This window comes from Pseudoliparis swirei, chromosome 3 (assembly GCF_029220125.1).
Source record: "Pseudoliparis swirei isolate HS2019 ecotype Mariana Trench chromosome 3, NWPU_hadal_v1, whole genome shotgun sequence".
In the NCBI taxonomy this organism is placed as follows: domain Eukaryota; kingdom Metazoa; phylum Chordata; class Actinopteri; order Perciformes; family Liparidae; genus Pseudoliparis; species Pseudoliparis swirei.
The window spans coordinates 3,258,769-3,286,120 of NC_079390.1; the positions used below are offsets into that span (position 1 = coordinate 3,258,769).

Here is a 27,352-nt window from a genome sequence, read left to right on the forward strand (position 1 = left end):
ATTCTTCTGTTGTGCTTCAGGACCTTGGGAAGCTGAGCCGATCGGAGGCGGTACCGTGCCGAGCTAACCCGCGAAGAAGAACTGACAGGAAGAGCGCTGCTGGATGGAGGCCAAGACGCTGGATGGCGAAGACGAGGAAGGGCACACACAGCATCGTGGATCGCTCGTGTTGTTTTTCTTTCTGAGCCCATCCATCCAAAGTAGATGCAAAGTGTTCTGCGACGCGCCTCGTTTGTTCTCTCCGTCACGTGTCTCCCGTGGAGAGATGGCAAAAAGATTCAAGGTAGACAGTCAAGGCTAAAGGAAGTCAATTTTCTGCACGTGGGAGTTGCAGTTTTATTTTCTAGTTTGAGGGCGAGAACAAAAAAAGAAGTGTATCGACACTAGATAACATTTTCCTCCTCGCAGCTCTGCTGGAGTCATATGAATTAGAGACCACAGGGCCAGTAGGCGTAGATAGCAACCATGGGCAGGTGCAAAGCTTCCTGGTTCCTGCCGTTAGCCGGGTTGCTGCTATCAGCAATGGCGTTGGATTACGAGGGCGTCCCCGGTCAGTGGACGCGCTACGGCCAGTGGGACGCCAGAGCCACAGGTGAGCTCAGCTTCATTCTGAACACCAACATCAGCAAAGCCCTGGTGCTCTACCTGGACGACGGGGGGAACTGCGACTTCCTGGAGCTCCTGATCGCCGACGGGCGGCTCCACCTGCGCTTCACCATCCACTGCGCCGAGCCGGCCTCGGTGCGCACGGAGACGCGGGTCGACGACCTGCGCTGGCACCGAGTCCTCGTGTCGCGCGACCACCGGGAGACAAGGCTGGTGGTGGACAACGAGGAGAAAGCGGCCGAGGTGAAGTCCAAGAGGAAAGAGATGGTGGTGGCCAGCGACCTCTACGTGGGCGGGATCTCGCCCGACGTGCGACTCTCCGCACTGACGTCCAGCACCGTGAAATACGAGCCGCCGTTCCGGGGTTTGATCGCCAATTTGAAACTGGGGGAGGCGCTTCCGTTACTGTTGGACGGCCAGGCCGTTCACAGCGATTTGGAGTATATATGTGGCTCGCGCTCGCCGTGCGGAAACAACGGCCTGTGCTCCGTCAGCCAAGGAGAGGTCCTGTGTGACTGCGTCAATACCAACCACAGAGGGATGTACTGCAACAAAGGTGAGAGAAATGTCTTTGGTATCGAGATGTAGCTTTGGGGACGTATGATTCGTGGCCATAACTCTAATAGTTAAATGTCGTCACCTTCCTCAAATAATGGCCTAAAGCCGCGTTCACACCAAAACCCGTGAGTTTACTCGCTGGACCATTTGTGGCTTTTCGCTTTATTCGCACGGGCTTATCTCGTGGAAACGGTTATATTTTCCGCCATCCACCACGGAAGAACTAACCACTAGTTCTGCTTTATACTTGTTGAGGACATCCCACAAACGTTGGAACATCTAACGCCCTCGTGTTTGGGTTGATAACATTAATATCATATACACTACCGTTCAAAAGTTTGGGGTCACTTCGAAATGTCTTTATTTTTCAAAGAAAAGCACTGTTTTTTCAATAAAGTTAACATTAATCAAAAATACACACTATACATTGTTAATGTGGTAAATGACTATTCTAGGTGGAAACGTCTGGTTTCTAATGAAATGTCTCCATAGGTGTATAGAGGCCCATTTCCGTCAACTATCACTCCAGTGTTCTAATGGTACATTGTGTTTGCTAATCGCCTTAGAAGACTAATATCTGATTAGAAAACCCGTGCAATTATGTTAGCACAGCTGAAAACAGTTAGGCTGGTGATATAAGCTATACAACTGGCCTTCCTTTGAGCTTGAAGTTTGAAGAACAAAATTAATACTTCAAATATTAATCATTATTTCTAACCTTGTCAATGTCTTGACTATATTTTCTATTCAATTTTCAATTCATTTGATAAATAAAAGTGAGTTTTCATGGAAGACACGAAATTGTCTGGATGACCCCAAACTTTTGAACGGTAGTGTATATCTATATATATTCATACATGACATCACCCGTAGGCTTAGACAGCCCGGTGACTTTAACCGACTACGTCTGAATGACTGTCTCTTCCAGCGCCTTTAGAGCAGCAGTTAGATTCACCAACGGTGGAGCTTCTCAACGCTGATTGGCTTTCGCAACTTGTGTAGGGCAAATTTTTCGTGCCACGCAATTCGCGTCAAACGCCGCCTGCCGGAAATTCGCGTCTATCTCAACTACTCGCGTCTGTACGTTGACTTTGCTCATGAGATCTACTCGCTTGAAGCTTTTGGTGTTTGGTGATGTATTAAACTACAGAGGTAGAATCACACTATGTGTTCAACTGAGGATGTAGGCGATGTTATGAGAGGTGGCCAGTATCATGAGATGATTTAGGCAACAACAACAAAATCTCAAAAATACTTGATTATTTTAGGAAGGTGGCAATGTGTTTCTTTCTATGAATAAAAGGAACTCACTATAGTAGTTCATCTTACATGAGAATTTTAAGACCAGATTTTTTCCGAGCAATGTGAATGATTGCACTTGGAAAGTTTATTTGTTCTTATTAATACTACTTACTTAACATAACTTGGATCATTAAGTTGTCTGAATCGACTATTTATTGTCAACATGACTAAAGATTTTACATTTTATAGTTAACCTAATTCATAATTTTGAGTAAACTATACTAATTTTTACTGTAATTACGTGAGTTGCCTAAACTCAGTTTTTTTCAGCTTTAAGAACTTAAAATGATTGAGTTACTTTAGATAACATGTTTTAGGCAATTATTTTCCTGACTTGTATCAAGTAAAGTCAACTCATTACATTTTACAGTGTAATGATTTTACCTTTTTTGTTTTGGGTCACACTAATTGCATTATTTAATGCTAATGTATTCCGCTACTGAAATGTATTTTCCGACCTCACGATTAGAATTAGCGTATACAAAATGGTTAAAACAAAATCCCTTATTAATATCTCATCCTAAGTACCTGTATATGGTCTTTAGCCCTCTTTAGGCTCGAGCACATAATCAATAAAGCCCACTTTAAATGAGCCAGGTCAACGTAGACCACATTCGTACTGAAATGGCGTGTTGTTGTTGGAGTCCAGCTCCCTTAGCAATTATCTCCTCAAGTCAGAGAGGATAATGTCTTCCTTAATGTGACAGATGTTTGCACATTTATAACCCAGACGTTTAATGGCTATCAAATGGGTGTCATATTATAATTTTTTTGTAGTATATTAAACAGCGAGGACATAATTTCGCAAATGATGTGAGCTTTGAAACTCTTCAAATAGGTAATTAATGACGCTTGCCAACAGATGTCAGATTTTCTCTAAAAACAAAACATGTGTTTGGCTTGAAATATGATAAACGTGTCAAACAACATGCATGTTTTGGCACGCAAAAAATATTAACATGTATTTTTTTATCTTTATCCTCCTGCAGCTGTCCAGATAGAAGTAGAAGGTAAGACAATGCTTAATGTAATGAGCATAATGATGAGCGTCCTTTTAAAAATGTTTTGGTTGTGATGCTCTTATTTGCAACGGCTGTAATCGCAGCATCAAGTGTGTGTGAGAGTGTGTGTTTGGTTATTATTATCAGGTTGTTATTGTCGGTTTGGACTGCAGTTATGACATCCAACAAATTAAGCTGAAAGGCGATATACTATCGCTGGTCACAAGGTCACGATGGGAGAGAAAAAGCGTTTTATTTTGCCGAATGCTCACCGTATATAAAGTCAGTGTGCTGAACGTGAGCGGCGAGGTCTGCAGAGGATGCGAGGGTGTTCTACAATACCGGGAGCATTCATATACTTCATCACAGAAAGAAAAAAAACAGACTGTACGGATATGCTTTGTTTTATTATTCATAACTTGTGTATTTCTCCTGTCTCTGAATTTGACATTTTCTTCATCTGAACTGGGCTACTGTGCCGAGTTACGGTTCACGAAGTCTTCACGGCCATTATGCCCCTAAATTCAGGGGTCAGCGACCTTTCCTATCCAAAAAGCCATTTTGACCTATTATCCACCAAATAAAATGTGTCTGGAGCTGAAAAAAGCTATTTAATGTCATAGCTTGCACAAATATATATATATAGTCATAATTTATATATATATATAGTCATAATTTATATACAAAAACTATAGTTTGTTTTATATATGAAATTATAGAACCAGGATAAAGACAATTGTTGAGATTGATTTGCTATTTTACCAGTTATAACTAAATCAAAATCTTATGAAATGTAGAAAAAAATACACCAGTCAATCAGTCAGACAACTATGCAGGTCCTGAACATGAATACATTTATACACTTCCGTTCAAAAGTTTGGGGTCACCAGACAATTTGGTGTTTTCCATGAAAACTCACACTTTTATTTATCAAATAAATTCCGAAATGAATAAATTGCAGCAATAATATAAAACATAGTCAAGACATTGACAAGGTTAGAAATAATGATTTTATTTTAAATATTAATGTTGTTCTTCAAACTTGTGGCTTAAAGGAAGGCCAGTTGTACAGCATAACTGTTTTCAGCTGCGCTCACATAAAAAGGGTTTTCTACCCCTCCGTTAGTCTTCTAAGGCGATTACACAATGTACCATTAGAACACTGGAGATGGGCCTCTACAGGACTGTCTCAGAAAATTAGAATATTGTGATGAAGTTCTTTATTTTCTGTAATGCAATTAAAAAAACAAAAATGTCATGCATTCTGGATTCATTACAAATCAACTGAAATATTGCAAGCCTTTTATTCTTTTAATATTGCTGATTATGGCTTACAGCTTAAGAAAACTCAAATATCCTATCTCTAAATATTAGAATATCATGAAAAAGTATACTAGTAGGGTATTAAACAAATCACTTGAATTGTCTAATTAACTCGAAACACCTGCAAGGGTTTCCTGAGCCTTGACAAACACTCAGCTGTTATAAATCTTTTTTTTTACTTGGTCTGAGGAAATATTAAAATTTTATGAGATAGGATTTTAGAGTTTTCTTAAGCTGTAAGCCATAATCAGCAATATTAAAAGAATAAAAGGCTTGCAATATTTCAGTTGATTTGTAATGAATCCAGAATGCATGACATTTTTGTTTTTTTAATTGCATTACAGAAAATAAAGAACTTTATCACAATATTCTAATTTTCTGAGACAGTCCTGTATATACCTCTGTAGAGACTTCATTAAACACCAGAGAATAGTTATTTACCACATTAACTATATAGAGAGTGAATTTATTATTAATTTAATGTTATCTTCATTGAAAAAAGTGTTTTTCATTGCAAAATAAGGACGTTTCTAAGTGACTCCAAACTTTTGAACGGAAGTGTGTATGTGTGTATATATATTATGTTTTTTTTTGTCAAAGCCTCAGAGAGCCGCAACAGAGGGGTTAAAGAGCCGTGGGTTGCCGACCCCTGCAGTAGTTAAACATGTGAATTAAACTCAAAACGTGACGGCATCCCGTGGCCCAACATGGCTGATATCTGAGGCTTTGGCATTCATTAAATTGTATTATTATTTGCAAAACTCAAGTATTTTTCTTTTCTCCGTAGTTGCATTTAGAATAATTTTCTTTAAGAGGAGAAAAATCCTCTTTTGGTAGAAAAAAAGAGACGCTGGTCTTTATTATTACTGGCAGCATTTTATTTAACTGACCGTGATTCAAGGGGGGATGTTGCTTTCTAACGAGGCGCACATACTGAACTTCAAATGAAGATTGAAAGCGAGGAGGGAGATTTGTTTAGTCGGCATCGGAGCGAGACATCCATCTCTCCTCCAGTAAGGAACGCTGGGTGAAAAGGGGAGCAGCCAACAGGTTCAGGAGACCAGCCAAACGTGCACTGATCCCACCGCACGTTATAAATCACCGTTACCGACCCGTGTGCGCACCTGCTCTCCGGAAAAAAATCGTCTTCCTACTCTTACGATTGGGCGCGCAACGAGAAAAATAGGCTGAAGATTGAGAAATGCTAATGCCTTCATGTGCAGTGGCTCAGTGCAGAATGGCTTTTATGACCCAAAATGCAATAACATTGCTATACATAAAATTAGAGTTCATATTTTGTTCCAGATGATGAATGTTTTCGGGATAGATTTTGAATATTAAACAGCACGTATGGGAGGACTTGGTATATATGTCTGTAAGCTTCAGTCATGGAAAATAGGTTTTATCTTAAAAAAACAACCATTAATCATTGTTAATAAGAAAAAAAATGGCATTTAAAAACATTTTTTGGGATTATTTTTATTTAAAAGGGACCATGTAGTTAAAACATACAGTGTTGCTATACAGCTAATTTGCATTTGTGGTCCCTGGACAGACCATAATAAACATAAAACAATAACAAACATAAAAAAATATCAAACACAAGACAATAACAAACAGGATAAGACCCAACCCAACAGTATATGTGGTAAGAACAACACACAATACACACAATGCGAAGCTACAGTACAGCACGTTAAAAGTAAGTAAGACATACTATTAAAAGTAAGTAATAAACCATTACAAGTAAGTAATACATAATAATAAATGTAAATAATAAAAAACATTAAAAGTAAGTAATACCTTTCACAGTAGCTCCTGCTCACAACTTAGTTTTAGTATATTATGTGGTTTTTTTTTCCTCGTTATTTGTTGTCACTTTTTTTTTTCCCCCCTGCTACTAGTTACAGTTTAACGGTGCAGTATGGCAGCTGGACACGTCGAGCTTGTCGTGGTCTATCTGCTGTTAATCGCTATTTTCACCTCCGTGTTTGGGGACCCAGCACGCAACCACGGTCCAGTTATTTACACGAGGGACCAGCTGTTGGCATTCCGGGACTCGGCGGTGCTACTACCCGAGGAAAGACCCTATGTTCCCCGTGAGCTGAGGAGGAAGAAACGGGGAAGCCGTGCGGGCGGAACGTCGCGCCAGGAAAAGACGCTACAAACCCGTTCTACCCTCCATCATCATGGGAAACGTGAGGTCTCTCCTAACAAGATGGACGAGCTAGCGGCGCTGACTCGCCATCAGAGGGAATACCGGAGTGTAGCCTCGTGGTGTTCACGGAGACGTGGCTAACAGAGCTAACTCCGGACACGCACGCTGCACTCGACGGGTTCCACATCATACGGGCGGACAGGACAACGGAGGCGGTAAGAGGAAGGAGGAGGACTGGCAGTGTTTGTGAATGATAGATGGTGTAACTCTGGGCACATCACTGTTAAAGAGCAGACCTGCACACCGGACATTGAGCTGCTAGCTGTTAGCATGAGGCCACACTATCTGCCAAGGGAATTCTCGCACGTTATCATGGTGGCTGCGTATGTCCCCCCCTCTGCTGACGCTGAAGCGGCCTGTGGCGTCATCCACTCGGCGACCAGCAGGCTGCTGACACAGCACCCCAATGCTCTCCTCCTTCTCTCTGGGGACTTTAATCATGCCCCTCCGTCCTCCACTCTGCCCACATTCACCCAGTATGTCAAATGCCACACCAGAGACAATAAGACACTGGATCTTCTCTATGCCAACACCAAGGAGGCATACTCATCATCACCACTCCCTCCCCTGGGCCGATCTGATCACAACCTGGTGCACCTCCTGCCTGTGTACACCACTCGTGCACAGAAGCAGCCAGCTGTGACCCGCACAGTTAGACGATGGACCGATGGAGCCGAGGAGGCTCTGAAGGACTGTTTCGAAACAACTGTGTGGGAAGTATTCAGTGATGCCCATGGGGAAGACATCGACGGTCTCACCGACTGCATCACGGACTACATCAACTTCTGTGTGGAGAACACCGTACCCACCAGGACTGTACGGTGCTTCTCAAACGGCAAACCCTGGATTTCCCCAGAGATAAAGGCCCTCCTCAAGGAGAAAAAGAGGGCTTTTAGATCTGGCAATAAAGAGGAGCTGAAGACTGTGCAGAGGGAGCTGAGGATGAAGATCAGGGAGGGGAAGGATGTCTACAGGACGAAGATAGAGGACCAGCTGCAGCAGAGGAACACCGTCGGTGTCTGGAAGGGCCTCAAAGCCATTTCTGGGTTCAAGGGGCCCAACCAACAGCCTGAGGGGGACCAAAAGTGGGTGAACGACTTGAACTTATTTTTTAATAGATTTGACCGGCCACCCACCACTCCCCCCAACCAGACCTCCCGGCTGCTGCAACCCCCATCATCTGCACCCCCTGTGGACCACTGCCCCCTCTCCGTCTCCCTCACCTTCTTCCAGCACACTCGGCCCCTTCACACCTCTCATACACAGCATTCCACAACCAGCAACCCACTCCAACACCTCACAGCAACCCACCCCCCAGAGTGTCCCTTACCCAGGTGAGAAGGGAACTGAGGAGGATCAAAGTGAGGAAGGCCACGGGTCCAGACGGCATCAGCTCAAGGCTTCTCAAATCCTGCGCAGATCAGCTGTGCGTGATAGCGGAGCACATCTTCAACTTGAGCTTGTGGCTGGGGAAAGTACCACAGCTATGGAAGACGTCCTGCGTGGTACCGGTACCAAAGACCCCGCGGCCCAAGGACCTCAATAGCTACCGGCCGGTGGCATTGACAGCCCACCTCATGAAGACCCTGGAGAGGCTGGTCCTTGCCCATCTCCGCCCTCTGGTGAGTTCATCCCTGGACCCACTCCAGTTCGCCTACCAATCTGGCATCGGGGTGGATGACGCCGTCATCTTCCTGCTACAAAGATGCCTCTCTCACCTGGAAAAGGCTGGAAGCACTGTGAGAGTCATGTTCTACGACTTCTCCAGTGCCTTCAACACCATACAGCCTTTGCTTCTGAGGGACAAGCTGGAGCAGAGCGGAGTGGACCACCACCTGACCGCATGGATCCTGGACTACCTCACCAACCGTCCTCAGTATGTGCGGATACGGGGGTGCGAGTCAGATCGGGTGTCCTGCAGCACAGGAGCCCCACAAGGAACCGTTCTGGCTCCATTCCTCTTCTCCATCTACACATCGGACTTCAACCACAACTCTGCTAACTGCCACCTGCAAAAGTTCTCCGATGACTCTGCAATCGTCGGCCTCATTTCCGCCGATGATGACAGGGAATACAGAGAGCTAAACCAGGACTTTTTAGGATGGTGCCAGCGGAACCGCCTCCAGATTAACTCCAGTAAAACCAAGGAGCTGGTGGTGGACTTCCGCCGGGTAAACGCCTCCTCCGTACCGTGAGCATCCAGGGACTAGACATTGAGATCGTCAAATCTTATAAGTACCTGGGTGTTCACTTGAACAACAAACTGGACTGGTCCGACCACATACATGCACTTTATAAAAAGGGACAGAGCAGACTCTTTCTGCTGAGGAGACTGAGGTCTTTCGGGGTGCAGGGTGCACTCCTGAAGACCTTCTTCGACTCTGTGGTGGCATCAGCCATCTTCTACGGAGTGGTCTTCTGGTGCAGCAGCATCACTGCAGCTGACAGGAGGAGAATGGACAAGCTGATAAAGAAGGCCAGCAGCGTGCTGGGGCGTCCTCTGGATACCGTGGAAGTGGTGGGGGACAGGAGGATGATGACGGCTGTCGTCCATGATGAGCCACGCCTCCCACCCCATGCGGGACACCCGGGTGGCGCTGCAGAGCGACTTCGGTCACCGGCTGATTCATCCCGGTGTCTGAGGGAGAGGTACCGCAAGTCCTTTCTTCCCGCTGCGGTTAGGCTACACAACCGGCTGAGCTCCCGGTAGGCCACTTCACAACCAAACTGAACTTGGTCACTCAGCAGTTTATCACTTTATCACTCTACCACTACCTGGTGCAACAACATGTGCAATATGCTGAAGTACTTTTGTTTATATACTTTGTTTATATATATATATATACTTTTTATTCAGTCTGTACATATATTCTACTGTTTTTAATGCTTATTATATTCTACTGATGTTTTCTTTTTTAATGCTTATTATATTACTTGTTTCTATTTTATTATTCGTTTTATCAGTGAGCTATACTACTGTGAACCTGTAATTTCCCCACTGAGGGACTAATAAAGGAATATCTTATCTTATCTTATCTTATCTAATGAAAACCATTAAAAGTAAGTAATACATAATAATAAATGTAAATAATAAAAAACATTAAAAGTAAGTAATACATACTATTAAAAGTAAGTAATGAACCATTAAAGGTAAGTAATACATAATAATAAATGTAAGTAATAAAAACCATTAAAACTAAGTAATACATAATAATAAATGTAAGTAATAAAAACCATTAAAAGTAAGTAATACATACTCTTAAAAGTAAGTAATAAACCATTAAAGTAAGTAATACATACTATTAAAAGTAAGTAATAATAAACACAAGTAATACAAACCATAATAATTTTGCATGGCTCTGTTCACAATAATTATATAACCTGCTGCAACTAGAGCACATTAGAAGTTTCAGTTTATTGGATTAAAGCTTCACATGGAGACAATCACCAATGCAGAGTGCATGAAAACAACAATGACAACAGTAAACATCCTTCTCACCAGATGCCTCTTTTTTCTTTTTCTATCCTTCACACAACTCCGTGTGCTCTTCGCCAGCGAGTCGTTTGATGTCCTCGCGAGCGACGGGAATAGAAGTATATCTATATATGCGTTCGCTCCTCTCCCGAGAGATGGCAAAGATGGTAACCCATATGCTATATTTGTTTTTTTGACTGTGGGTTTTTAAAAGCGGTGCAGGAATTCTCATCATTTATCCGAGGAGCTGCATTAAAGTCGGTAAAAAACGTTGGTGGGAACCTGCAGGTGAGTTTTTCTGAGTTCAACGGCGGCGTGCTGCACGTGGCCACGGTGGAGCGCGCTCTAATGCCCGAAGAGTGCAGCGCTCTGCAATGTGCTATGTGCACAACAACAACAAAAAGGTCTGTGGAATAGAGATAAGGACCGCCACCTCAGATACAGAGAGAAAAGCTCTCCAACATACATGCATGAGGACCTTACACATTGCCATTGTGTCTCCCCATGGAGAGCGTCACGTGCCGGTACACGGTGATGACATAACAATATAATTACAAACATGCCAAGTATAGCTTGGTCCTGGTGGGCGTCAGCATCCTTCAGCAGCAGTGACCTTGGTCTCTAATCCCTCATTACAACGGGCTCCGTGATAATGTGCTTTTCAAGTGCATTCATAGAACAATCTATATGAATATGCTTGTTTATTTTGGTGACTGTACTTTGAAAAAATCTAGATAATTGTAAAAGGTAAGTATTAAATAAGTGGAAAAAAGAGAGCAGGAGGAGACTTTTTTATTATTAAATAAAACATTTTTAGTTGAAGCAAAATATGAAAAAATAATAATATTATGCTGGCATGGCAGCACTCATAATAATCTGATTCCTAACTCGCAAGAACAGTGGATTGTTTTTATGTATTTAAAAATGTTCTTTATATAAAATGAGGCAGAATCAAAACCATCCTAAAATCAAATTACTAACATTTCTAATAAAATGAGCTTCAATCGACTGGTTATACATTTATGTTTCAATATTATCTTAAAAATAGAAAACTGGTAGATCACTGGTAGGAAAGGCGGTTTTATATCTTCATGCAGGCTTTCCTGATGGGATTCTCCAGGTCCAGCCAGTTATCTCTGCATTTCCACACACTGAGATTTAGAAGTAAGGCTCATCCAATAGGATGAGCGTATTCAAATGGCTGCCTTATTCTACAAAGGGCAGCAGCAACACCACTCCGCCTCCACTTCCCCGTCACCTCTCCGGATGACAACTCCACACTCCGAGGAGACATCGCTGAGGAACTTGTTAAGTGTCTCGCTGCCCTTTTGGTCACCGGCATCAGTCTCCATCAGGCGGGGAGGCAGGTCCGTTCACCTCGCCTCAGTGGCTCCGATGTGTGGAGTCATCGTGGCTTCGAGTCCTTTGGGTCAAAGCTCCTTCCTCCAGCTCCACGGTGAACAATTAGACTTGACGAAGCGATGGCTTCGTGGCGGCTTCTTCTTATTTGTCGGATTCCTACACATCGCCTACGTGGACGAAAAGACGCGGAAAGAGATTTTCCATCCTGCCGTCTCAGGTGCCGGGCGTGTCTTTAACAACCTCCCGTAGACCCTCGTTGTCACCGCGGCATCATAGTTCTGAGGCTATGGAGACCCAGATGACCCAGTAAACACCCCCAACACGGTTCCCTCCTCAGTCTGTCTTAAAGTGTTGTCTTCCTGCTACGTGGTAGTTTATGCCGAGTGATGGGCGGTAAGATACGGACACCGGCAGAAGATAAGCTGAGGGCAGATCTAGAGTGTCTAGTCGACAATGAGATCACGATGTAACGCTCTGTATGCCTTGTGGCTTTTGTACGCTGGCTTGCCGTGTCGAAAGTGGAGCCACGGTGGGGGGTGACATGTTCATCAACCAATTAAATAAATTAAAAGTTCAGCAGGTGTTCCATCAAACAATTCAGGAACATTATCCGGCACCACCCGCCCTCTTAACTGACAGCGAGCTAATCAAATATCGTGGGGACAGAAGCGTCTCCTTCTGGTCCAGTTCTGACCAGAATAAAAAACAAAGCGCTTGATTTCTTTGCTCATGAATGCTCGACTTTGAGGTTTTTGATGAAAGTGAATCAAGAATACTGCCCAAACCAATTTGAAATGCTGCCTTTTCCTCAGTGAAACACAGCGCTCTGGGTATAGACGGGGCTGTGGTCGAATCTCGTCAAAGGACTAAGGCGCGGTCTCTGTTTTTTTTTGCAACGAGACACCGTATCAAAAAGCCTTCGTGTTGACAGGCAGAGGAACTTCCCCGGGGTAATCGTGTCCATCCCACAGCGTGAACAGCCCCGCCCGGGACAACGTGTCATTGAATATAATTTGGCTTTGATTGCCGCAGTGACCAGCTGGACTTTTATACACCGTCACCTGCAAACCCGCTCTGCGATATTACGTGATGGATGGGCTGCAGCACGTTCCATGGAATCTATGGAAGCATACGTAATCACACACTGCTGCATGTTTTGGGCCAATGCAGGTAGCCGCCATGTTCTTCTAATTGATAGAATATGGGGGGCATTTATGTCTCGGCTGGCTGCTTCATGGGTTTATAGTCAATGAGGTGAAACACGGTGCAGCATCGAGTCACAGCTCCTGTTTTTTTCCCGAAAAAGGTTAGGTGAGGCGGATCATTAGCGGTCGAACCTGTTACACGATGGTTGTTATGTCATCGCTCCGAAGCCTATCGAGCTCCATTAGACGGTAAACCCTCTGTGAAATGGAGCGACGGTGGCGAAAAGATTTATCGGATAAGGAATGGTGTCATTTCTGCCCTTTTGCAAAACGCTGCCATATTTGAACGTTAAATAGGCTCAAGTGGATTTGCGGGAACATTTACATGCAAATGTCCGTGCGTGGAGACGAGCGGCCGAGCCCACGGAGGCCGGCCGGAGATCGTAGAACGAGCGACTTCCCCGAGCGTAACGTGTTTATTATACATAGAATATATGGAATTTATGTACATCTGGTACATCTTCGGAAACGCTGTCGCCATCAAACTAAAACATATGTGTTCCATTTAGAAAAAAGCATCTGTGCGAGCAACTCCCCGTGGAAGGGTTGCTACCAATCAAGATGTGTTTTTTCTCTCCTTCGCTTTCCCCCTCTCCTCCCGCCCTTGAGATGTTTGTCTGTTTTTTAAGTTTGATTCCCCCCCTCCCCCTCCCCCTTTTTTATATTTTATATTTGAGTTTCAACGTTGACATCCGTACCTATACCCCCCCTCCCCCTCCCCCAGGATGTCTGTCACAAACTGCAGTCCAACATTGTGACAATGCTTTTTGTTTCTCCCAAAAACCTCTTTTATGAACTTCCTGTTTTTTCGTATCCCTTTTTCTGTTCTTTCCCTCAAGGTCTGGCGCACCTGATGTTAAACCGCCAAGGTATGGGGTCTATTGGCTTTTTCCTTTCCCGGGGCCACCACCTGTTCACAACATCCCCCCCCCCCCATCCACCCCTTCCCCTGAACTCATTTCAGTTAACTGTGCTGCACTAATATTTCCTCTCCTCTTTTTTTTCATATACTTGCCTCTATGTTTTTGGCTTCCTGTCATGTTTTACTCACGACTCACTCAATCTGTGTCCGTCACACCCTTTGTCCTGACCACTGACTGAGCTACCGGAACTTCACCTTTGACCTCTGCAGTTTTTCGCCAAGGTAATGCATCTATGCTCATAATAGCGTCTCTTCGGTTTTGGGTTTTCATGGTGTTTTCAAAGAAAATAAACAGGTGTCCAAAGTAAAGAATAATAAAGCTGTTTCGAAGCCTCAGGGCCGCATACAAAAAAAAGAAAGTTATTGCAGCTTAATGGCCGGGAAAAGATTAGTTGGCATATTACGTGTCTGGAAACCACAAATGCATTGAGTGTTGACGTTTATTTGAATTATATAATGATTACACACGTTTGTTATGTGGCATTATGTAAGAAAGTCTGCTAAAGTGTGTTTGTTATGTCATTAATTGGATATTATTATAATATTTCTCAGTATTTTTGTTACATTTAACGTAACCAACGGTCTCTCAATGTTTCTGAAACCATAATAACAATCAACGTATCCCGTGGTTTGCATACAATGCCAACATATTATTTTTTTGCTTATTGTAGAAATAATCAGAAGTAGACACAGACATACTGTATTTATTGAAGGAGATTATTTTGCTTTTTTCCCTAAATTCTGAAGGCTGTTTCTGATTTTAAATGTGCGATTATTAGGTTGTTAATAAACATGAATCACTTGGTGGCATATTTCTTCACCGCAGTAGTGTTGCATATTCATATGTGTACATATTTCAATCGACCGATGGAAGAGATAATACAGGAAGTAAACAATTAAGAAATGATGAAGAGACGCCCACTACGATGTCCTGTTCTTGTTCATAAAAAAAAGATGCATCATTTTCTCTGAAGTATGGGATAACTATGGGCTGGTTACTGTCTGTGATGGAAAGAAAAACATCAATATAATGCAATAAAGGTCAAATATTTTGAGGGGCATTTTGACTGAAAAGTATGAGTATAACACTAACCCCACTGACCCAAATATTCAGTAGTTGGTGCTTTGTGTGTGTGTGTATTGTGCAATTCAAACAAAAGTCTCCATCCTGTTTCCATGGCAACCCGTCTCCAAAACACACACACAGAGGCCTTGATGACCCGCTGTGCTAGTATATAAATCCAGCGCTCCTGCTCATCTCTCATAAAGTTCTAATGTTCCTCATGAGCAACAGTGCTACCCAGACTATTATCCAGAGATGGAATATTTTCGTAGTCGAATTAAAAAACACTGAACGAGTCAATTTGGCTTTTACATTTTTTTTTTACACAATCATAGAAACCATGTTTCATTCATGAGGAGAATCTGTTTTTATTTTCCAAAAACACCGGATGGCTCGCGTAATCATTCTAAGAGGTCGTTACGAATACACCCCGCAGATGTGAGCCGAAATAGATTTTTTTTTTTTAGATGTCATTTTTCTGGGATTACATTGTTTCCACACATCGGTGGAAGAAGAGAAGAATGTGCGGCGGCACCCTGGGTGTTCTCCTATGTTCTGCTGTAGAACTGATAACACTAATACGGAGGTCATTTATCGTAGATGGAGAAGCTTAAGCGGAAAAAAAACTTCACAGTATGATTACACCCCCTTTTTTCACCCTCTATAAATACAGTGCAGCTCAGGGCTATCTGGGACCGTGACATTATAGATTGAGGTTTTGATTCTTACTCGCTAGCTAAGGGAAAAAAAACTCTACAGTAATCAGTCTTTACAAAAGCCAAAAAGATCATTATTAATTTCTATTTCAATTGATATGTAGGCAGACGGGACAATGCGATTGGATACACTGCATGCTGCTGCAGCTGCTGCTTCAACAGTGATTAACATTTTCTTTTTTCTGGGCTAGAATAACGACTCTATATGAAATATTTAGTAAGTCATATACAGCCACGGGGTCCCAAAGGCCGAGCACAATGGGATCCGTCGTGAAATTAGGCCCCGAACGTAATTGCTCCATTTCATGCATCAATAAGAGGTAGTTTAGTAATTGATTATTGAATGACGATTTACAGAAATAGAGTCTCCGGGGCGTAGCACAGGCGACGATTAGTGACGGAGTAAAAGTGCATGTGGCTTTCTGGGATTATGCACGAGGCGTCGGCAGTTCATGTCACGACAAACATGCGTGATTAACTTTGACAACGTCCCAGATTTAGCCCGAGGGGGTGCTTTTTGATTTGACCTAAATTAATTTGATCACAAATACATTTTAAATAAAATATACAGCACAGTTTTTTCCCTCCTCGCAGTTTCCAAAATAAACAAAAAATACTTTGGGGGAATTCACGAGTGGCTGTTAATAATGCTTTGCTCGTGTTCACACGCAGATGTCATGTCAACAATGAGATTATTCACACAGGTGGACATTATTGACCCCGTCGGGTGCTCATGCACGTCCCCGCCTCTAGACCAGCGGCCACCGACCTTTATCGTGCCACGCAGCCGGTTTCATGGAAGACAATATTTTCACGGACCGGCCTTCACAATGCGGGGGGGGGGGGGCGACAAGTATGACGTAACGAATACGGCATCATAAAAATGATACGACCTGCGTGAAAACAAATATAAAGTGCATAAAAATACAACCTTGCCTCACAGACGGTTGTATCCGGTCATTTTTCCGTCCTTGATAACCAATAAATAAATAAACTAGAATGGGCACTCGGTAGAGCGCATACCTTCGCATATCACAAGATTGGGCATTGCATTATGAACATTTTGGCATTAGTTGCATGCCAATTGGATAAAAATTGACCGTGCTCTGGTAAAAAGAAGATGTTGACCTTTCCTTGACCTTGACCTTTGACCCGATTGATCCCAAAATCTAATCAAATGGTCCCCGGATAATAACCAATCATCCCACCAAATTCCATGCGATTCAAGAAGATCTTAACCTTTTTCATGACCTTTGACCTTTGACCCGATCAATCACAAAATCTAATCAAATGGTCCCCGGATAAGAACCAATCATCCCACCAAATTTCATGCGATTCGGTTTAATACTTTTTGAGTTAGGCGAATAACACGCATACAAATAAATACGCGGCGATCAAAACATAACCTTCCGCATTTTCAATGCGAAGGTAAAAATGAATTCTTATTCTGTGCGGCCGAGTACCGAGGGACCCACGGACCAGGACCGGGCCGCTACCCGGTGGTTGGGAACCGTTGCTCTAGACAACCGCTAGCTGACTCACCGAGCCCGACAACCGACTCCTCCGCCACTTTGAAATGAACCCGATGAGAAGCTCGATATTATTGAGCAACAAACACATGTTCCAACGTCTCAATGTAATGCTGCGGAGGGCTGGAACGGGTTTTGGCCAACAGGAAGTAGGAGTAGATTATTTCTTCCTCTCCCGTGTTTGATGTGCATCAGGCTGTGACAGTTAGCAGCTAACGTATGTAGCTCTGGGCGCTACCTTTACAGATAATCCTGTTTTGACATTGGGCACGGGGGCAACAGCAGCTGCTAGTTTTTAAAGCGAACATGTCCAAATGTTCAAGTGGCACGCAGCTTCCCTCCACATTGAGCGAGGACAAGGACTCTATTTTTTTCTTTTTCTTTATTTTTGCACAATTCAAACAATAAAATAAAAAATCCCAACAGAGATAAATGAATGTTACAGTGCGGGAAGAGACAAAAGGGCTTATTTGAAGCCTCCACTTATATAATAATGTAATTTAACATTTTACAAAATTACAAACATAAAATGAAAAAAAAATGCATAAGTTGGACGACAAAAGAAAAAAGAAAGAAAGAAAAATAATGTCATTTTATCGAGTCTGTGTAGGCATGTGTGCATGTGTGACCCCCCCTCCCCTAACTCACATTAGGATCCTGAATTTAGAGGAAGTGGGATGCAAGTAGATAGCAGATGGACGTATGGGTAGTACGACTGCGAGAGGCAGACGTGAGGACGAGAAGAGAAGAGAAGCCGTCAGAGACATCGAGACGTTGGATTACGCCGAGAGCCTCGTTTTGTTCTCCCTGATAAGGGCACGTATTTTCACGGAGGGATAGTTAAGCGCGATTGTCTCCCAGTCGCCGAGGTAGCAGGTTTATGGCTCTACCCAAAGTCAGCTGCAACATGCACACAAAAACACACAAAAACCAAGTGTGAAGCGGCTCCACAGCCTCCGCCTCGCTCAGCTGCTGCAGCGGCTGCAGCCGGCGTCTCTGATGGCATCATGAGTCACAGCCAGACTCTGGTGTCACAGCAAACACAGCCAGCATTACCCTTTTTTTCTTCTTTTTTTTCCTTCTTTCACAAGCTGGTAAACATTGATGCTGCCGACACCTCTGAGATGTGGCTCGCTGCCTTTCTCCAAAAAAAAGCACCCGCACGCACTTCCGCATCGACTCGTCTTCGTTGTAGAAACCTTGGAACGAAGAACGAAAAAGAAGCCGATTGCATCGGATACGATCGCATTTCTTCATATGGAGTTTCATGGATGTTACCTTAACCCTCCTGTTACCTTTAGGGTCAATTTGACCCCATTCAATGTTTAATGTCGGTGTTCCTTGGGGTCAATTTGACCCCAGGCTGTTTTTCACTGTGTCAAACATATAAGAAATATCAACTTTTTTATATATTTAAAGGGCTATTTAGGTAGTCAACAAACAAACATAAAGTACCTCACACTTAAACTTGGGAAACAATATTAATTCTAATAATTTTCTGGAGGTTTTAATTGCTGGGGTCAAATTGACCCCGAGGGTAAAATATGTCAGTGAATATAAAGGTAACAGGAGGGTTAAACATTGAATGGGGTCAAATTGACCCGAAGGTAAAAGGAGGGTTAGGGTTAGGCGTGGCTTCTCTCTGGATCCTCCGGCTTCCTAAAAACGTTCCAAAAACATGCAGCTTAGCTCACTGGACGCCTCACACTTTGCCCTGTAGGCGTGGACGCAGCGAGCGTGAATGGTCGTCCGTCTCTATATGTCAGCCCCCCCAACCCTGAACAAGACAAGTGGTTAAAGATAGCGGATGGATGGATCTATAAGTCGCCTTCAGTGTTCTCTACACCTCCACTCAGCGGTTTACATTTCACACGCACCGTCGGTCAATAGCCACGCTTCTCGTCGAAGCTCAACAACAGCAGCAGCTCAGCGAGTTGCCGCTCAGCAGCTGAGTAAGTACACGGCTCAAACAATGGAGACTAATGGGACCGCCGATCCCGTTGGCTTAAATTGGCCCCGGAGTTCAGAAACCGACATTTACTGCGCAAACAAGCGAAGGCTTCGGGGACAGCTTACCCGCCTGGCTCGAAGCGGCTCGTTCAGTCGAGCTTCAAGGATGACCCTCGTAAACAAGCAGGAGGAGCGATGTCTGGACTGGCTTGAAACGGAGCAATTATGAGGTCAAGAAATATGGTTTTCAATCGGTAACATGATGGTTTGATGGTAAAAAGTACAAAACTGGAAAATGTACTGTGGATTTCAATATTATTGTGGTATTATTGTTAGAATATACAAGGTCTAAGGCCTTCGCGACTCACGGAGCAGAATTGATAGAGTTGTTTTTTTATCATTCAGGATACAATACAGACAAATATTAAGAGGCCAGCTCACAATAACACAAAAAAAGTCTGCTGCACTCAAATTGTTGCATAATTTCTCAGTCACAAGATTTAAAACGTGCTCCGAAATAGTTTTTATTTCTAAAATGTAAATTATCTTTTATCATCTATGTGCAAAAATATAGTCGTGCGTCTGTCCGTCTATCGATCTGCAATATATATATTTTTATTTATTCAAAATCTTCATCACTTTCTTCGTCGGTCGGCTCACGTTTGGCAATAAATCCCAAAAAGTCAAACGAATCCGAAAAGCTTTGCCTTGTTAAAGCGTCATTGTGGGATCGGCCGTAACATCCAGAATGATTTTGTGTCTTATGATCCAGACGTTTGGCACCAGAGGAAAATGAATACGTCCGTTTATGCATCTTGTGAAAAGTTGTTTTACGAAATGATGAGAAGACAAACAATCTGTGTCAGATCGTTACGTTCAACATCACGAGAAATTATCTAAACTGCGGCTGTGATTTAGAAGTTTAACCCAGCCTGACACATTTATATTCCTTTTTTATGAATTCTTTAAACACCACTGTTGAATAAAGGATAAGCCATTTCACACCAAAACAAACAATACATCAAAACTTCCCCATAATCCCTATAATCCTCTATCATCCTTTTTTTCGGAAGATGTAAATCTTTAAAAACAGGTCCAAGAAAGTATATTTTTAAACGGGCGCTGTAGTTTTTAGCAAACTTTTACTGAATTAGAAGCACTTTTTTTTTTTTTTCATTCGCTTTGGATCTCATTTCAGCTGAGCAAATTGTGTTTACCAGAAAGTATTTACATTACGACAGTCAACCACAGCGCCTGTGTTCACATGGATCCCGTCGCCGGGTGTACACTCCGGCTCACTCGTGTTTTCACATTTCATATATTAGCTTTAGGATCAGGCTTATTGTCGTTTTTTGGTCATTTCATGGGATTTGTAAACGTATCACTGGACTACATCCCTTCATGAAGCAACAGGCAGATTTACATTACATTACATGACATCACATGTCATTTAGCAGACGCTTTTATCCAAAGCGACTTCCAATAAGTGCATCAACCAAGAGTACAAACTAAGAACAACAAGAATACAGAAAGTAATATTTCTTCAAGAAAGTCGAATTACATAATACCATAATAAGAGCTTTTTAACCCTTCTGTTACCTTTCAGGTCAATTGGACCCCATTCAATGTTTAATGTCGGTGTTCCTTGGGGTCAATTTGACCCCAGGCTGTTTTTCACTGTGTCAAACATATCAGAAATATCAACTTTTTTATATATTTAAAGGGCTATTTAGGTAGTCAACAAACAAACATAAAGTACCTCACACTTAAACTTGGGAAACAATATTAATTCGAATAATTTTCTGGAGGTTTTAATTGCTGGGGTCAAATTGACCCCGAGGGTAAAATATGTTAGTAAATGTGAAGGTAACAGGAGGGTTAAGTGCCACTGAAGTGCTAATCTGTGTTTTAATCCAGATATAGTCGGAAAAGATGTGTTTTTAGTTTCCGGCGGAAGATGTCGAGACTTTCTGCTGTCTTTTGTGATATTTGTGATCTCCCCTTGACACGTCCGTCAGAATATACGACGATGTCATAGCTCCACAAACGTGTACAGCACAGACCCAAAACCTTAGCTAACGCAACACGCCCCTGAAGTAGTGAATATATTCTGACCGTCGGTGAGTGGAGCGTAAGTCTTTGTGACCGAGGCGGTTGTCTAAGATGCTTCCTTCTCACCCTCTCAGGGCAGGAGGAGTCGGTCGCCACCTTCAGAGGCAACGAGTTCTTCAGCTACAACCTGTCCCAGACTCCCATTCAGAGCAGTCTGGACGAGATCACCATGTCCTTCCGCACGCTGCAGCGGAACGGCCTGCTGCTGCACACGGGCCGCTCGGCCGACTACGTCAACCTGTCCCTGAGGAACGGGGCCCTGTGGCTGGTCATCAACCTGGGCTCCGGGGCCTTCGAGGCCCTCGTGGAACCCGCCAACGGGAAGTTCAACGACAACGCCTGGCACGACGTCCAAGTGACGCGCAACCTCCGCCAGGTGGGTTCGTACACCCGGCCGCCGGGAGACGGGAAGTCACGAAGACTCCGGGGAGGAAGCGGAGTTCATCATGAGCGATGGAGAGATGAGAATTCATCCAGAAGGAGAGAGAGAAGAGGAGATAGGTGGTCAGTGTATCCTTAAGGAGAGAGAGAAGAGGAGATAGGTGGTCAGTGTATCCTTAAGGAGAGAGAGAATAGGAGATAGGTGCTCAGTGTATCCTTAAGGAGAGAGGAGAGGAGATAGGTGCTCAGTGTATCCTTAAGGAGAGAGGAGAGGAGATAGGTGCTCAGTGTATCCTTAAGGAGAGAGGAGAGGAGATAGGTGCTCAGTGTATCCTTAAGGAGAGAGGAGAGGAGATAGGTGCTCAGTGTATCCATAAGGAGAGAGCGAAGAGGAGATAGGTGCTCAGTGTATCCTTAAGGAGAGGAGAGGAGATAGGTGCTCAGTGTATCCTTAAGGAGAGAGGAGAGGAGATAGGTGCTCAGTGTATCCATAAGGAGAGAGAGAAGAGGAGATAGGTGCTCAGTGTATCCTTAAGGAGAGAGAGGAGAGGAGATAGGTGCTCAGTGTATCCTTAAGGAGAGAGAAGAGGAGATAGGTGCTCAGTGTATCCTTAAGGAGAGAGGAGAGGAGATAGGTGCTCAGTGTATCCTTAAGGAGAGAGGAGAGGAGATAGGTGCTCAGTGTATCCTTAAGGAGAGAGGAGAGGAGATAGGTACTCAGTGTATCCTTAAGGAGAGAGAGAATAGGAGATAGGTGCTCAGTGTATCCTTAAGGAGAGAGGAGATAGGTGCTCAGTGTATCCTTAAGGAGAGAGAGAAGAGGAGATAGGAGCTCAGTGTATCCTTAAGGAGAGAGGAGAGGAGATAGGTGCTCAGTGTATCCATAAGGAGAGAGAGAAGAGGAGATAGGTGCTCAGTGTATCCTTAAGGAGAGAGGAGAGGAGATAGGTACTCAGTGTATCCTTAAGGAGAGAGAGAATAGGAGATAGGTGCTCAGTGTATCCTTAAGGAGAGAGAGGAGAGGAGATAGGTGCTCAGTGTATCCTTAAGGAGAGAGGAGAGGAGATAGGTGCTCAGTGTATCCTTAAGGAGAGAGGAGAGGAGATAGGTACTCAGTGTATCCTTAAGGAGAGAGGAGAGGAGATAGGTGCTCAGTGTATCCTTAAGGAGAGAGGAGAGGAGATAGGTGCTCAGTGTATCCTTAAGGAGAGAGAGGAGATAGGTGCTCAGTGTATCCTTAAGGAGAGAGGAGAGGAGATAGGTGCTCAGTGTATCCATAAGGAGAGAGAGAATAGGAGATAGGTGCTCAGTGTATCCTTAAGGAGAGATAAGGAGATAGGTGCTCAGTGTATCCTTAAGGAGAGATAAGGAGATAGGTGCTTAGTGTATCCATAAGAAGAGAGAGAGAGAGAGAGAAGAGGATATATGTGCTCAGTGTATCCTTAAGGAGAGAGGAGAGGAGATAGGTGCTCAGTGTATCCTTAAGGAGAGAGGAGAGGAGATAGGTGCTCAGTGTATCCATAAGGAGAGAGGAGAGGAGATAGGTGCTCAGTGTATCCTTAAGGAGAGAGGAGAGGAGATAGGTGCTCAGTGTATCCTTAAGGAGAGAGGAGAGGAGATAGGTGCTCAGTGTATCCTTAAGGAGAGAGAGGAGATAGGTGCTCAGTGTATCCTTAAGGAGAGAGGAGAGGAGATAGGTGCTCAGTGTATCCATAAGGAGAGAGGAGAGGAGATAGGTGCTCAGTGTATCCTTAAGGAGAGAGGAGAGGAGATAGGTGCTCAGTGTATCCATAAGGAGAGAGAGAATAGGAGATAGGTGCTCAGTGTATCCTTAAGGAGAGAGGAGAGGAGATAGGTGCTCAGTGTATCCTTAAGGAGAGAGGAGAGGAGATAGGTGCTCAGTGTATCCATAAGGAGAGAGGAGAGGAGATAGGTGCTCAGTGTATCCATAAGGAGAGAGGAGAGAAGATAGGTGCTCAGTGTATCCTTAAGGAGAGAGAAGGAGATAGGGGCTGAGTGTATCTTTAAGTAGAGATAAGGAGATAGGTGCTCAGTGTATCCTTAAGGAGAGAGGAGAGGAGATAGGTGCTCAGTGTATCCATAAGGAGAGAGGAGAGGAGATAGGTGATCAGTGTATCCTTAAGGAGAGAGAGAATAGGAGATAGGTGCTCAGTGTATCCATAAGGAGAGAGGAGAGGAGATAGGTGCTCAGTGTATCCATAAGGAGAGAGGAGAGGAGATAGGTGCTCAGTGTATCCTTAAGGAGAGAGGAGAGGAGATAGGTGCTCAGTGTATCCTTAAGGAGAGAGGAGAGGAGATAGGTGCTCAGTGTATCCATAAGGAAAGAGGAGAGGAGATAGGTGCTCAGTGTATCCTTAAGGAGAGAGAGGAGAGGAGATAGGTGCTCAGTGTATCCATAAGGAGAGAGGAGAGGAGATAGGTGCTCAGTGTATCCTTAAGGAGAGAGGAGAGGAGATAGGTGCTCAGTGTATCCTAACATGTCCCCCAGCAGCCTATCGGCCTATAGCAGCGTCTCTAGAGGCGGGACCAGGTGAACCTGACTCAGCGTTTTCTTGTATCTTCCACACATGTTTAACATCTGGATGAGATGCGTTCGCTCAAAGTCAAACCAGTTGGATATGAATAGGAATTACAGTCCGCTGACGTTGTTTTGGCTTCTGTTGAATGTTTAATATTTCTGCTCTGCTGGACCTCCCCATCTCTCATTTTCCACGTTCCAAGCTCCTATTCGGTCGTTGCCTCTTTCTCGTGGAATAGATTGCTTTGGTGGAAATCACAGAGTCCGTTTTATAATCCAGTTTTTCTTTTCTTTGGTCCGCACCACTGCTGTAAAGGTTCTTTTTACCCTATTGCAAGACAGACTCAGACACATCCATCACGCTGCTGTATCCTCCAGCGATGAAATCTCTGCAGTCTTTTTTCACAACCTTTACAGAGCAATAATCGTCCTTCAGATTCTCAGATTCTCAGATTGTCGCTCCACTTAAACAAAAATCCCCAAAAACAGACGCAAACGCAATCTTGCAGCAGCATCAGAGAGGACCTGCAGGAAAGAGTGTCGGCCTTTATGTAATGAAGACAGTCATTGCATGTGTCCAATATAGCACCGCCGCCTCTACTGTACTGCACTGCAGCCAAGTACGACTCGGCCCGAAGGATTCACATTCACGTTTTCCTCTGGACCAATCACAGGGCTTGATTTCAGAATTAATTTAAAGCCTGCCAGGTTGTGTCTGTGTTAAATTACAAGTGTTACCCTGCTGGCAATCTGCTTTGACTGCAGTCTACAATTACCCTTTCTGCACGTGCGTGTGTGGGTGTGTGCGTGTGTGTGTGTGTGTATGTGTGGGTGTGCGTGTGTGTATGTGTGGGTGTGGGTGCGGGGGGTGCGTTTGTGTGTGTGCACATGCGTGCATGTCTGTGTATAAATATATATATATATATATATGTGTGTATGTTTGCGTACATGCATATCTGTGTGTTTGTGTATATACATACATACATATATATATATATATACAAATATATGTATATATATATCTGTTTGTATATATACACATACTGTATATATATACAGTATATATATAAATATATGCATACAGTATGTGTGTATATATATATATTTATATATTCAATGTAACCGAGCCAAAGCTCATATATATATATATGTGTGTGTTTGCGTGCATGCATATCTGTGTGTTTGTATATATATACATATATATGTATATATATATATGTATATATATATCTGTTTGTATATATACACATACTGTATATATACAGTATATATATAAATATATGCATAAAGTATGTGTGTATATATATATTTATATATTCAATGTAACCGAGCCAAAGCTCATATATATATACACATATATATATTAGTGCTGTGAAAAATAACGCGTTAACTCAGTTCATTAAATTACAGGTTTAACTAGTTTTTTTTTTTTTACGCATTTAACGCATGCGCAGAAAGAGCTTCTAATCCGTCTGTTGTTGGTCGTCGGGACGAAAAAAAAGTAACTTGCAAAATGAGCTTCCAATACACCACTTCAATCTGAACTCTGTCCGCTCTCATGCAGACGGTCGTGCTGTTCATCGGTAATGATCCTTCCGCAGGTTCACCTCCGGAAACCTTGTGACGACTTTTACTTCCTGTAGATCAGGGTCTCAACACGTCGATCGCGACCTGCCAGTCGATCGCGGCGTAGTGTTGGTAGATCGCATGACATTAAAAAGATTGGCCCGCCCCCTGACATGTTCTCTAGAGCACGTCTTTGTTCTTTTATTAAACTAAACGTCTGTTGTTGATCGTATCTCCACAGCAGCATGTCATTTCTGTCTCTACGCGTTGCGTTAACACTTATCGATCTCCGTCTGGCGCGCCACAGAGCTCCGTGCGCGCGCATCGGGACCGAGCAAAAAGAAGTCACTTGTCAATCTGTCCACCTTTAGATTGTATCATGGTGGAATTAATGGTTGACAAACAAGAGAAAATGCTCTGTTTAACCCTCCTGTTACCTTTACATTTACTAACATATTTTACCCTCGGGGTCAGTTTGACCCCAGCAATTAAAACCTCCAGAAAATTATTAGAATTAATATTGCTTCCCAAGTTTAAGTGTGAGGTACTTTATGTTTGTTTGTTGACTACCTAAATAGCCCTTTAAATAAATGAAAAAGTTGATATTTCTGATATGTTTGACACAGTGAAAAACAGCCTGGGGTCAAATTGACCCCAAAGAACACCGACATTAAACATTGAATGGGGTCAAATTGACCCGAAAGGCAACAGGAGGGTTAAACATTCTGTTTAGGATGAAGATGTATTAATGTTCCATATGGAAGAAAACTGCTAAATAACTGCTGAGTTGCAGCACCATTGTATAGAAGAATGTATAAATGTATATATCCGTCTTTTGTCATAAATCTCTATGTTCTCACAAAATATACCGAGAATATCGGTAATATGTGATTAATCATGATTAATCCACAAAAACCTGTGATTAATCCGATTAAAAATTTTAATCGTTTCACAGCCCTAATATATATATATATATATATATATATATATATATACACATATATATGTGAATTCAATATACCTTAAATGTTAGATCTCCTCCTGCTCATTTGTATTATCTCTCTCTCATCATCTCCAATGTATTCTGAAGCCGTCACATATCGGCTGCGTATAAAGTTGCATCCTCCCGCACATTTTCTTTCCTTCCCCCGGCCTCCCAAAGAGCAGCAGAGTGCTTACTGTGACACTATATGCTCTCAGCCGTGCATCTGATCCCCGTGTAAATCGCTTTCCCTTCAGATAAGTTACCCCACTGACATGCAGATAGGAGGAGCCGTAACTCTCAGGAGAGCCGGTGGAAACATTTCATTACATCCGGTGGGGCTTTTTTTTCTCCAGCTAGTATTCCTTCTCTTACTGTCCATTCAAATCTCTCTGTTCCTGTGGTGGGGGAACAGAGTAGAGCTCTTTCTATCTCATTTTATCACCCTTAAAACAACCTATTGATATCCACTAATATGCTAAAATGCTGCATTCAATCCTCACTAACAATCAGAAATATATGTGTCCCTTCAATGAGCTTTG

General features: G+C 43.2%; 1 protein-coding gene across 1 annotated transcript in view; it reads left to right on the top strand.

The window, feature by feature from the left end:
- Positions 1-465: 465 nt before the first annotated feature.
- Positions 466-27,352, top strand: part of LOC130188323 (neurexin-2-like) — a 137,167-nt gene continuing 110,280 nt past the window's right edge. Inside the window, exons 1-5 of the mRNA XM_056406624.1 lie at positions 466-1,162; positions 3,456-3,476; positions 13,890-13,919; positions 14,183-14,194; positions 21,417-21,718. Of these exons, the coding sequence (XP_056262599.1) occupies positions 466-1,162; positions 3,456-3,476; positions 13,890-13,919; positions 14,183-14,194; positions 21,417-21,718 (1,062 nt within the window). The remainder of the gene's footprint in view (positions 1,163-3,455; positions 3,477-13,889; positions 13,920-14,182; positions 14,195-21,416; positions 21,719-27,352) is intronic.